Source organism: Mustela nivalis, assembly GCF_964662115.1.
Source record: "Mustela nivalis genome assembly, chromosome: 13".
Classification (NCBI taxonomy): Eukaryota; Metazoa; Chordata; class Mammalia; order Carnivora; family Mustelidae; genus Mustela; species Mustela nivalis.
Window position 1 is genome coordinate 84,767,743 of NC_139032.1, and position 13,430 is coordinate 84,781,172.

A 13,430-nucleotide genomic window follows, 5' to 3' on the forward strand; every position below is an offset into this window, starting at 1 on the left:
TGTAAATGGAATCCTATAGCATGTAGTCTCTCGTGATGGGCTTCTTTCACAAGGCATAAAGTTTTCAAGGCAGGTCCATGTTGTGGTGTGGGTCAGTACTTCATGCCTCGCTATTACCAAGTCAGAGTCTGTTGTACGGACTCCTGCGTCTTGCTTGTCCACTCAGCTGGAGGATATTCGGGTTGCTTCCACTTCGGGCTGTTGTGACTAGTGCTACTGTGAATGTTCACCTTCAGGCCTTTGTGGGGACATGTGTTTTCATTGCTCGTGGGGCCAGACCTAGGATGGTAATTATTTTGGTAATTATTTACCTTCTAGAGGCGCTGCCAGACTGTTTTTCAAAGGAGCAGCACCATTTTACATACCCACCCACAGTGTGGGAGGGCACCGGTGAGTCCGCGTCTCCGCTGACACTTGTTACTATTCTGTCTGTCTTACTGGGCACGAAGTGGTCCCTCGTGGTTTTGACTTGCATTTTCTGATGGTTAATGGTGTTGAGCAGAGTTTTGTGTGCTTGCTGGCTGTTTGTATATCTTCTGCAGAGAAATGTCTGTTTTGATCCTCTGGCATTTCAAATTGGGTTGTCTTTTTTATTATTGAGTTATAAATATTTGAACATATTCTAGATATAAGCCCTTTCTCAATTATATGGTTCGCAAAATTTTCTTCCTTTCTGTGGGTTTTCTTTTCATTTGATGTCCTTCGAAATACGCAAGCTTTTTATTTTGATGGAGTTCCGCTCATTTACACTTTTCCTTTGTTGCATGTGTTTTTGGTGTCATACCTAAGAAAGCATTGCTTAATTCAAGGTCACCAAGATTTATGCCCATGGTTTTATTTCCTGAGGGCTTTATTTTTTTTAAGATTTTATTTATTTGACAGAGAGAGATCACAGTAGACAGAGGCAGGCAGAGAGAGAGAGAGGGAAGCAGGCTCCCCGCTGAGCAGAGAGCCTGATGCGGGACTCAATCCCAGGACCCTGAGATCATGACCTGAGCCGAAGGCAGTGGCTTAACCCACTGAGCCACCCAGGCATCCCTTCTGAGAGCTTTATAGTGTTTGCTATTCCACTTCCATCTTTGCTCCATTTTGAGTTAACTTCTGTGTGTGGTGTGAGGTAGGGATCCACTTTTCTTCTTTCGCATGTGACAGTCATGTCGTTCCAGCACCATGTGTTAAAAAGACTGTTCTCTCCCTCGTGGAATTGTCTTCGCATCCTTGTTGGAAATCAGCTGACCATAGATGCGAGTTTGTTTCTGGACTCTGACTTCTTTTCCATTGATCTGCGTGTCTTTCCTCATGCCAGTAGCACACGGTCTTGATGACTAGCTTTGTGGCAGGTTTTCACACCAGGAAGCATGAGTCTTCCACCCTCATTCTTCTTTTTCAAGATTATTTTGGCTAGTCTGGGTCCGTCAAATTTCCATCTGAACCTTAGGCTTAGTCCATTTCGGCAAAGCAGTAAGCTGGGATTTAGATAGCATTTGGTGTCGAATCTATAAACCAGTTTAGGTATGTATCGATCTTGAAGGATTTTCTTGTGATGAGTTTCTAAGTACTGGAGGCTGCTGGGTCTTAGGTCCTCTACAGTCAGCTCCAGCCTTCCTCTACAAATGTCTTCCTCATCTTCAGGTACCCCCTACTTTACCCAAACTGAGGCACTCACTGTGCACTCTTCACCCTTGTTTCTTTCCTGACTCTACTTGTTTGCTTTGTTGTTTTTCCCCTGTCTGAAAAGCCCTTTCCCTCAACTCTGAGTGCCCACACTTCATATCTTTCAAGGGTGAGCTTTAATTCTGCCCTCTGCATGAAACCGCCTCTGACCCTTAGATACCAGTTTCTAGCAAGCCCTCTCTCTCTTCAACAGTCAGTGGGGATTGATGAATGCCTCGTGCAGGCACCTCAGGCTTTGCGAGAGAAGGCGGCTGACTGAGATGCCAGCCTTTCCTTCCAGGGGCTTAGTCTGGTGGGTGACTCAGCCCTGCAAACAAGGAGTTGCCTCACAGTGTAATCAGAGCTCTCTCTCATCAGTCAGAGATCAGGGACTGTCTGCCTTCTTTGATGCTTTCCCTCACACGCAGCACAGCACACATTCAGGGGAAGGAGGGAGAGAGGGAAGCGCCACAGGTCACAGTGGCCAGAAGCCAAAGGAAGTAATAGATTCTGTCTCTTACTTCCCACCCCAACCCTGACGGGACGCATGGCAGCTTGGCCTGGGGGTTGCAGGGAAGAAGCACTTGGACTCCGCAGTCGGACTCACCTAAGATTGAGTCTGGCTTTGCCACTCACAGCTTTAATGCCCCAAGTGTATAACTTCACCTTCTGGGGCCTCAGTTTCCCTATCTGTAAGATGGGGGGATTGGTATCTGCCTCCCAATGTTGCTTTCAGCTTGCGTTTTAGCCACTTCCATGTTTTCTGGACATCCTCTCTACTTACCTTTCTCTTTGAGGACGAGATCTGTGTTTAACTCATTTGTGAATCACCGGAGACACCTACCACACACGGTGCCTTGCTCAGAGGATGGGCTCCATAAAGATAAGCTTTATTATCCTCTCTTGCCAAATTAACTTCCAGAAATACCAGTTCACGATGCCACTAATGATACAGGCTTGTGCCTATTTTCCACAGGCCTGCCAGCATAGGTTTTAAATTTTTATTCAGTTTTACTATTCTAATTTTATTTAATTTTCATGTCATCATTTATTAGCAAGACTGAACATTTTCGCAAGGTTTGCTTGCTGCCTTTGCTTACTCTTATATGACTTGTCTGCCTGGGAACCAAAATTGCCTCGTAGACTTGTATTAATTTCTTACTTGTCCCTCGTGCTTTTCTTAGTTTCAAAATTTGCATTGGTGTTCATTTTTGACAACTAATTGACTTATAATGTCTTCATATTGATAGACTCTAGAGCCACAGGGGATTCCCCATTCTGCATTTTCCTCTTAATTTGTTGAACCAGTTAAGGGAGGAGGCCCAAGGCCTCCTGCCCGGGCCTGTGGTCTAGTTGTGTTGGGGCCCCAGTGGTCCTGGGTGGGAAAGCTCTTCCCCATGATCGTTGTTCCCTGTGGACATTCTGAGAGCAGGTCCTGGCATCACCCATAAGTATCTTATCACACAAGGAGGGTGGGTTTAGGGCCGCCCATTCATTTTGGGTTGTATGGTCATTTCCTAGAGCCCGTCCCCAGTGGGGAGGGTAAGCGAGGCTGACCGGATAAACCCATGGTCAGCTCTGTGCAGCCTCAGTGCCTTAAGGCCCTCATTTTATAAAGTCAGCCAAGAAGATGAGACTCTTATAATGAATATAAAATAGTTTGTTGCTATCCACACAGTACTTAAAAACTGGAAGACTGTTTGTTTTAGTAAAGTGCTGTATCCTTTCTGTGTGTTCATTAGCATGACTGAACACATTTCTATTGACTCTGTATAATATGTTTACTTAAAATTAGGCCTGTTTAAGCATGTCTAATTAGTGGCTCCTTCTACCCCGAGTTGCTGTAGACGGAGGAAAAGAGCAAAGAGCAGCATGGCAAAAGCAAGTAAGAGACCTGTTTCCATTTCTGTGCGGGAAGGTCTCACCTTCTTCACACTTTCCCAAGTCTGATCTTACCAGCTCATATTTTTGAAGGTGCACTGTTGGTACGGATGTTTTCCCCCAAGATACCGTCCCTGGCTCATAGGGTACAATGTCTGGGGTCTGGATTCAGGACATTATTAGTCATAGCTCATAGATCTGATCTAGCCCTCAGTTTCCTTGCCTGGGAAAAGAACCCACCAAGTTTCTGAGATTCTACCTGGCTCTTTAAAAAACACCCTCCCCTCAGTCAGCGATAAGACACCACCACTGACCGTAATCTCCCTTTGGTCAAGCCAAGACCAGTGGCATAACTGTCCTTCCCTCCCCGCTCGGTGTCTGATTTGAGTGTGCTTACTTCCTGCCCCGGAAGTGAAAGGTCTTGAAAGTCAATGCCAAACGCTGACATAAATTGTGCACTGGAGGCTTACTGGTAATTCTGATGATAAGAGCATTCATGGCTATGCTCTACTGAGCACTTACTATGTGCCAGGCGCTGGGCTAGGAGAAGCATATGATGTGTTATCACATTTCATCCACCTGATGTCCCTTTTGGGTAGGGTTTTAGTAAGTCCCTTTTACAGATAATGAAATCTATCAGAGAAATTAAGTCATTTGCCTAAGATCATAGAATTGATGGCGGAGTTGGGACTTTAACCCAGGTATACCTGACTCATGCATCCAGTGGATTGGAATTGATTGGAACTCATATTTAAAAACCACAAATGAATAACAACAACAAAAAATACCTGGTTGGTCAGCATTGGAGTTCGCTAAATCACCAGCTCATTTCTTTGAGACTTACTAAGTAAGAGCAAAGAATCATGTATCTAGCTTTCCTTTTTGGTACCAAAGCTTTTTCAGGGAGACCAAGTAGTTGAAGAAGAAAAGTTACTGTTTACGTAGAAGAATTCCAGCTAATAAATTCCGGAAGGAATCACAGAATTAGAAAATCGTGTGTTGGAGAGGATGTGGAGAAAGGGGAACCCTCTTACACTGTTGGTTCGAATGCAAATTGGCGCAGCCCCTTTGGAAAACAGTGTGGAGATTCCTTAAGAAATTAAAAATAGAGCTTCCTTATGACCCTGCAATTACACTACTGGGTATTTACCCCAAAAATACAGATGTAGTGAAAAGAAGGGCCATATGAACCCCAGTGTTCATAGGAGCAATGGCCACAGTCGCCAAACCGTGGAAAGAACCAAGATGCCCTTCAACGGATGAATGGATAAGGAAGGTGTGGTCCATAAACACCATGGAGTATTATGCCTCCATCAGAAAGGATGAATACCCAACTTTTGTAGCAACATGGACGGAACTGGAAGAGATTATGCTGAGTGAAATAAGTCAAGCAGAGAGAGTCAATTATCATATGGTTTCGCTTATTTGTGGAGCATAAGGAATAACACGGAGGACATGGGGAGATGGAGAGGAGAAGGGAGTTGAGGGAAATTGGAAGGGGAGGTGAACCATGAGAGACTATGGACTCTGAAAAACAGAGTCTGAGGGTTTTGAAGAGGTGGGGGGTGGGAGGTTGGGTGAGCCAGGTGGTGGGTATTAAGGAGGGCACGGATTGCATGGAGCACTGGGTGTGGTGCATAAACAATGAATTCTGAAACACTAAAAACAAATTTTAAAAAATAAATTAAAAAAATTTTTTAAATCACCATTTTGAAAATTTTAATGAGAGTATGGATCTAGGCAATGGTCATCAGGGGATGAAAACACTGCCCAAAGAGTGGTCGTGGGGGGCTTCACAGCCCACGTTACCAGGCCGACCCCACCGGAACCCCCGCAGGGTGGCAGAGCTAGACGCCGTGCCTCATGACAGGACGCCACTGGACATCTGTGCACCGCCTGTGAAGCCTTCCTACCTAAAAGAAATAATCTAACCTGCATCTCATCAAGTCTTTTGCTCCAACTGCCAGTTCATAGGAAATACAGGCTAATCACCCAATTTCAGCAACATTCCGGTGGCCTGAAGGAAAGGGGAGGGAGAGAGTTTGTTACAGAGGAAGAAGAACCTAACAGGCCTACCAACCAGATCTGGGGCATAGACGTCATTTCGATCTTGATCGAGGCCAAGCCAGAGTTAAATGGTATTTTGGAGACAATGGAGGAAACTTGAATGTAGACTGTCTGCGGGGTCATGCTAAGGAGTCATTGTTCATTCAGTTGGGTGTGATCGCAGCCTGCTGGTCGTGTTCGGACAGACTGTCGGCTGTGGGTGCTTCCTGAGACATTGGTGGGTGACATTACCTGGTGTGGGGATTCATTGAAATCCTCCAGCAAGACTTGCCAGCAAGCAGCTTGTCTGCTGTCCACAATGTTGAAACTAGATGCTGGGAACAAATGGGTTCACTCTGTTGTTCTCCCCACTTTGGGGAATGTGTGAAAATCTCTGTAATAAAAAGTAAAAAAGAAAAGTCCACGTGGCATAAAGTGTTAATACTCAGGGTGTCTGTGTGTCTGTCCCTGATGGCGTGAGTGGTGAACAGACCGTGGGTATGGGCTTCGGAAGCCAGCCTCGTGGGTTTTTTCTGGCTCTGTATGCCCCTGGGAGCCCTTCCCGGCAGGGAGGACTGGGGTCAGGTCCCGAATGCAGGAGCGGGGCGACTGGTGCCCACTCTGCAGTCACGGCCTGGGCACCCTGTGGAGGGCAGGAGGGGCTCAGCCCAGCGACTGGGGTGGCTAGTCGCTCCTGCCGCCAGGAAGGGGACGTGACGGGAGACATTCAGGATAGAGATGCTGGCATCTCTGGACGACTCACACCTTTTCTTGTTGTCCTTTTCTTCAGAGGAATTGGCTTTTAGAAAAAAGAGGCTGTGCATTAAATTTATCCCACGGGATTCAACTGAAGCCGCAATCTGTGACATTCGGATCATGGGCCGGACCAAGCAGGCCCCTCCTCAGTACACATTTATCGGGTAAGTCTTAGTCACACAGATGTCATCTCTTCTCTCCGACGAGAGAGAGCTCAGGTCACTCCCTGGGGTGAGACTGTGTAACCCACGGGGCTCTGGGCCACCTGCGTCTCCGGCCTGAGCTCTCATCGCTGCCCTTCCTGCTAATGCTGCTGCCAGGCCAGACCCCGAGCTCTTGACCTCTCTGTGCCTTTGCGCATGAAGCTCGCTCCTTTCCTTCCCTCGTCCTTCTGTGTGCTCGTCCTTCAGGCTCCTCGGGGGCCTTGCCGCGCACCTGCAAGTCCAGGTGTCCTCTCCTCTTTGCCCGCTCGGCCTGCAGTTTCTGCATTGCTTCTTCATCCCCGCTAGGGTTTGAGGAACACCCGTTTGTACCCCTGGGCCAAAGACCCGGATATGATGGTCAAGGAGCCAGCAGAGACCAGCTCTCTTGGAATTGGTATTCTAAGAGGGGAGACAAGCAGCAAACAAGAAATAAATGAGTGAGACCATTTCAGTTCGTGGCAAAAATAAGACACAGCAGTGAACGGAGGCTGCTTCAGTGAGGTGCCGGGGAGGTGGGGGGTGGTGACATGGGGCAGAGGTGCAAATGCCGAGAGGAAGCCAGCCATGTGGAGATCTGAAGGCAGAGCCTTTTTGACTCAGGAGAAGAAAAAATGTAAAGATGGGAATGGGTGTGGCTTGTTCAGGAGCAGAAAGCAGAGCGGTGTGGCTGATGTGGGCGAGCAAGGCTGAGTCGGGCGTTGGGGTAAGCGGTTAGCAGGACCTCATACAACACAGAGGCAGTTTGGATTTTATCCCAGGTACACTGGAGAGTCGCTGGAGGGTCTGAGTCAGGAAGAAACATGAGTCTCATATGACTACGTGATAATTCCTTGTGCACCTTTCAGTCTGATGTTCATCTTCCCTGAGAAGCAGAGGGCAACTGAGGGCTAGGCCCACTGTGTCTTGTTTACCCGGTAGCCCCAGTACTAGGCACGGGCCCAGCTCTGTAGCTGTTTTGTACGTAAGAAGTACAGGGAATCTCAGGATTTCACTTTGGACTCTTGTAAGTGACCAGAAACCCAACTCAGGCTGGCTAAAGCAAAAGGAAGCATTCGTTGGCTGGGCTAATAGCGTTCAGGGGCAGGATGGCTTCAGGTGTGGCTTGAGCTAGGTGCTCAGAGGACATCACTAAGATCTAGTTTCCCCCTGTTTACCTCCTTGCTCTGATTCCATAGGGTGGATCCCATTCTTCTACATGTTCTCCCTTGATGAGTGGACTAGTGGTGGTGTGGGAGTTCTGCCTACTTTTCCTTCAGGTTCAGTTTCTGAGGCAAAGAGCAAGTCTATGTTCTTGATAATTCAAACGGGTTCTAGAATTTAGTCTAACTGATCTTGATTGATCTCACTGAAGTCCTGTGCATTGTCTGAGAAACCAGAACTGAGCTAGAAATGGGATTGGCTCCATTGGAACCCAGAGGCTAGGACTGAGGGGTTGACTGCCCCCCAAAATATGGAAGGAAGAAGGCAGAGTCAGAAAGAGGGGTGAGTGGCTGCTGGATGCCCAGAAGATTCGAGATCCTCATTACATTCAGTCAACTGGATGTTGAGTCTCTCAACTGGAACTGAAACTCAGATCTCTCAAACTAATCAGTCCCCTAGATGCCTTTCAGCATCCCTCTCTCCCTGGCCAGCTCTGCAGGTGCACCCCAACCCCTTGTCCCCATGGGTGTGCTCCTCTCCTTGGCTTTCGCAGTGGCCTCTGGATCTGGGTTGTGCTCTGTTTTGCTTCTTGCTCACTTGAACCCAGATTTTCACTCTACAAACTGGGCCTTTCTCTGTGGGCCTTTTGCCGTGGGTGATGGCCTGGAGGTGTGGTGTTTGCGTGGAGGTCCTGGGAGCAAGTGTCACGGGAACAGACGGTTTTCATCCTGGGGCACGATAGTTCCTGGAGACCGTTCGGCTGTGGAATCTAAGTGCTCCGTCTCCGGATTCTGTGATCCCTCCCTCCACACTCCAAAGTCCTGTTTTGCAACATGGTTTAAACTAATTATATAAAGAGCATTACAGGAGGAGGAAACAGTTAAGAGAATGACTGTACTTCAGGTACCTAGAAGCAGCCATTTACATATAAATAGTAGAAACCAACAATTTAATAATGAATTTTTAAAGTCTAATTTCGTCACTATGTGTATTTTTAATTACTAGCTATAGTCCTTTAAAAGACTCAATTTTTAATCAGTTTAAACAATTCTAAAGAATAGATTGTTACCATATGTCTTGATAATCAAAACTAGAACCTTCTTTCTCTTATATCATTTTGAAAAGATAGCTAAATAAAACATATTTTGTATCCTCTCGGGGCAAAAAATTCCTTTCAGAAGAAGACAATTCCAGTATTATTTTTAAGGAAGGAAAAAGGACAATGTCCAGAACTCTGAGTTCACTTTTTTTTTTTTAAATGAGCATATACATTACTCTGTAAGAGTTCAGGGTTGTTGGCTGGGGGAGACAAACCTCTGGCTGAGGATAGCCCCTCCGAGGCTGGGACCACGGGGCCATCGCTGAGGTGTGATGGAATCAGCCATCTGATGAGCGGTGATCGTGGTTTAGAATAGTTCCTGTAGTGTACTGAGAAGTTACCAGACGTCTCCACTGAATAAATCTGCCCTCATCGTTTGATGAAATGCAGTTCTATGGGGGCAGCTGAGAAGTTTTAAGTTGGATGTGGCTAAAATAATCCCGTTCTAGTTCCTAAGACCAAACCTGTCTCATAAACACTCCTAACCGGGTGGAGTGGCACATCAGGGAACAGGAGACCCGATGTGGCATCTGTTGAGTCCTTTTGTGGCTGCTCTTGTTTGTAGTGGTTCGTGGGGCACATGCCTCAGGCTTTGTGGTTTGAAGAGGTCTCACCAGCTGCCCCTGCGAATGAGGCCAAATGCAGGTGACATCCAGACCGTAGGAGTTTATCCAGAAGTTGGGACGTGTCCTTGAGCAGGGTGGCGCTAATTCCCATCACAGGGAAAAAACCTGGCACAGGGGGGCACCTGGGTGGCTCAGTCCTTAAGGATCTGTCTTCAGCTCAGGTCATGATCCTGGGCTCCTGACATGGAACCCACATCAGGCTCCCTGCTCAGAGGGGAGTCTGCTTGTCCCTTTCCTACGCCCCTTACTCCTGCTCATGCATTCTCTTACCTCTTTCAAATAAATAAAATCTTAAAAAAAAAAAAGGCAGATGCATCCATTTGCCCATTGTTGCCCCCATCTGTCTCACCATAACCACAGAAAAGACTTGAAGTGGATTATTACAGAATTACGCATAATGTAGTGGCAAAATCAAAAGAATTTTGAAGACTGAGAACAAAGGAAAGTGTCAACCGTGTAGTAGGAAGTCTGCTGGCTCCAAGGGCAGGTAAAGAAGATGGCAAGTCAGAGAGCCTGCCTTGTTGGGACAGTCGACTTCACATTAGGCTCTGAACTCTAACACCCAGACCACAAAGAGCAGTGATAGAATGGATCTTTGTGGGCAAGAGTGGTCTCCCGGGCATTCGAGGCTGTGATTCTTCTAACTGAGCTGGTTTGCTCTGTTGCTCAGGTAAATGCTTTGTGCTGGACCACGCCGTGACAGTTTCTCTCTTCTCCCAAAGGGAACTGAACAGCATGGGGATCTGGTACCGAATGGGCAAAGTACCGAGGAACCATGACTCATCTCAACCCACAACGCCTTCCCAGTCATCAGCTGCTTCCACCCCGGCCCCCAACCTCCCCAGGTGAGGCCTCGTCGGTGGTATCTGGTGCTGTTAGGCGTGTTACAGTGATGTGGTCTTGGGTCTCACTGAGTAATGTTTTGAACACTTCCCCTTAGCATCTACTAAAAACTGCGGAAGCAATATACTGCTAGAGAAGATTTTTTAAAAATTTTAAAGATTTTTTTAAAGTTCCAGTTAGAATGCTATCTTGTACCCTTATTCTATCTTGTACATATTCTGCTCCTAAGATAGCAGAATCTGTGACGTTCCGTTGGCTTTGCTCTTCTAAAGAGCTCGTAGCTACATGCAGACATGTGACTTGTAGCCACGTGGTTGGGAACACTGGCCATAAGAAGGGAGAATTTCTTCTCTGCCTTGGCCAACAACTCCTCTGAGGGCTGGTAAGTCATTTTGTTCATGTGCATATCATTTCTTTTCTCACTGAGCTACAAACTAAGAAATGGGTAGTTTGGGTATGGGAGAAGAGCAAGGAGGTTTTCAGGAGGTGCTGGTTTCAAGAATTCCACAGAGAAACTTAGGTGAGCAAACTGGTCACCTGATTTCAGTTGTAATAGAGGTAGTCGTGGTCTCTGTGAAAAGCAGGTGTTTAAAAAGCATCCTATCAAATGAAAAAAACACTTACCTCTCAGCACTGACTTCTCGTGGTGAGCACTGCATAACGTCGAGAATTGTCGATTTCCTGTGTTGTGCACCTGAAACTAATAGAACATGTGTGTCCACTATAGTTCAATAATGATAATAACAAAAACCCGGGCCTTACTATAGTGAATTATTTGAGGGCCAGAAACAGCAATGAGGGATTACGTTTGAGAAAGGCATTACAAAAATCAGTAAAACAAGAATTGGCGAGGCCGTGCTGTTTGGGGCGGGATGTAGCATAACCGAGAATGAGTCTAAAAGCTCCCACGTGGGTGAACGGAGATGAACAGTGTCTGTCAGGAGCAGACTGCAGGACTCCTCCAGAGCCCCACAAATCCCAGCACACACCAGGAGGTACTGAGGAGCGGGTGGTGTGGCCACCGGGTCTCTGCGCGCTGTTCCCCTAGCTGAGCATCCGCCCCCCTCAGAAGAGCACCACTGCCATGAGCCAGGAGCTCAGGGGACGCCGTCCTTTGGGACCCCCCCCCCCATAAAGACAGTCTGGTTTTTCTCTTGATAGTTCCGCAAACCCACTGATACTTGAGCTTGACTCCTCAGAATCGCCTGGAACTTGACAAGTAGTTTTTAGTCTCGCTTTGGCATGAAGAGGCAGCAAGAGCTGGTGAGCTGCTCAGAGTCTCAGGGTGACCGTGGCGTGTCTCCAGTTTAGGGGTACAGGACTAACACAGCTCAGGTCAGCATTTTCATGGTCCTTTCTCAATACCCAGCGCATCGGCACAGTGGCGGTCACTGTCGCCTGTGCAGGGGGTCAGCTCAGGCCCATGGCCCGTGCCCAGGGTCGGCTCAGGCCCATAGCCCCGGAGTGGTTACAGCTGCTGCCTGTTGACATCACATGGTCTGGAAGGGCCTAAGCTTGGGCCCCACCTCCCAGCAGGCTGGAACTTTCTATGGAATCAAGAGCACCGCTTCTCCCAGTTAAAGTAGGAAGCGCAACCTCTCCAGAAGTTTGCCAGGCCGAAAGAGAGCACAGTCACTAGCAGCTGAAGCGAGAGGGCCCGAGAACACAGGCCACGGGAAGCCGAGCGAAACTGAAGGTAGTGCGTCCGAACAAAAGGTTTATAAGGTTTATATATTTTATGCAAAACCCTTGCTGTACAGTTCGTGGTTTACAAGGGCTACAAGGAAGTTGGATCAGTTTTGTTTTACTTGCCAAATGAAACAGATGTCAAAATAGCCCATATAAAGTGTATTCCCAGGGCACCTAGGTGACTCAGTTGCTTAAATGTCTGCCTTCGTCTCAGGTCATGATCTCAGGGTCCTGAGATAGAGCCCCGAGTTGGGCTTCCTGCTCAGCGGGGAGTCTGCTTCCCCCTTTCCTCCCTGCTGGTGCTCTCTGTCGCTATCTCTGTCTCTCTCTCTAATAAGAAATCTTTAAAAACAAATAAAATGTATTCCCGTGTCACTGGGTTAAGTCCACCGGTATGCGGAAGGATAATTAAATGTTATGTTAATGCTTCCGGCTAAACGCCACCTTCTGTCACCAGCTTTCCTCTCTCGCCAGTCAATCCTTTCCAGGTGGCATGCACGTCTCTGTGAGCCTCCTAATGTATGGAGGGAAGGGAGTGTTGTCTTTGCTTTTTGTATTTTCCTATCCAGTACCTTTGACTTAAAAAAAAAAAAAAAAAAAAAGAAATGCTGATGCTTCACTCAAAATTTCCACTGCAGATTTATGAAACGATGAGCATCTTATTTCCTTGAGGCTTTGGGTCTGTTCTCTCCTCAGCAGAGGAATCAGATAGCTTTCCCTCCGGTGGTGGTGAGCTGTGGGTGACGCTTGTTTTCCTGTGTGGTGGTCTGCAGTGGGCCCATCGGCTGAAGGCTTCCAAATCCAGCTCCCGTGACCTCCTTCTCTTCCCCACCCCTAAGCTTCAGACTTTAAACTGGTAGTCTCTTCTTCCCTTGCTTTTTCATGTTGCAGTGTCTTTGCTCATGTGGACAGCCATACGATGGTGTGTCTCAAATCCCGTGCCTTAGATGGCGGCTCAAAAGCCTCCTCTCCCAGGAAGCCTTCCCTGAACACCCTGGGGTTGGATCTGGGCTGGGCTTTCCTCTTCCAATGCTTCTTCTCAGCCATCATGCCTTCACCGTGGGTTGTGGACACGTTGTGAACTCCTTGAGGGCAGGAACCCTGTCCAGTTCCTGTTACCTCCTAGCGCTCCGCCCAGATCCAGACACGTGTTCAGTTTTGCAACAAATGCTTCTCCAACAGCCTGAGACCCTGTGCTGCAGGTCTGCTCCCTCCCCCCGACTACTGAATCTCTGAGCACTCCTTGGGTCCTTTTCTGACTAGAGCATAAGCATAAGAAATACTTCAAGTGTGGTCTTTTGTGTGGCCTCGGATCCAGTGGCACAGCGGGGCTAGAGAGAGCGTGTGCGGTGATGCAGCGCCCTCTACTGACCAGATTTGGAGGTGGCCGGGAAGACTAACATGCTGGTTCCCAGCAAGGGACAGCAGACCATTTGCCCAGCAAATCCCTGGGTGGGGGGACTACAAGGCACCAAAGGAGGGGACAGTAGCAGA

At 47.7% G+C, this 13,430-nt stretch overlaps 1 protein-coding gene across 3 annotated transcripts in view; it reads left to right on the top strand.

The window, feature by feature from the left end:
• MVB12B (multivesicular body subunit 12B) overlaps positions 1-13,430 on the top strand; it is a 186,463-nt gene that overhangs the window by 65,504 nt on the left and 107,529 nt on the right. For all 3 annotated transcript variants that reach the window (XM_082695609.1, XM_082695607.1, XM_082695608.1), the window contains exons 5-6: positions 6,371-6,500; positions 10,127-10,249. In XM_082695609.1, coding sequence (XP_082551735.1) covers positions 6,371-6,500; positions 10,127-10,249 — 253 coding nt within the window. The remainder of the gene's footprint in view (positions 1-6,370; positions 6,501-10,126; positions 10,250-13,430) is intronic.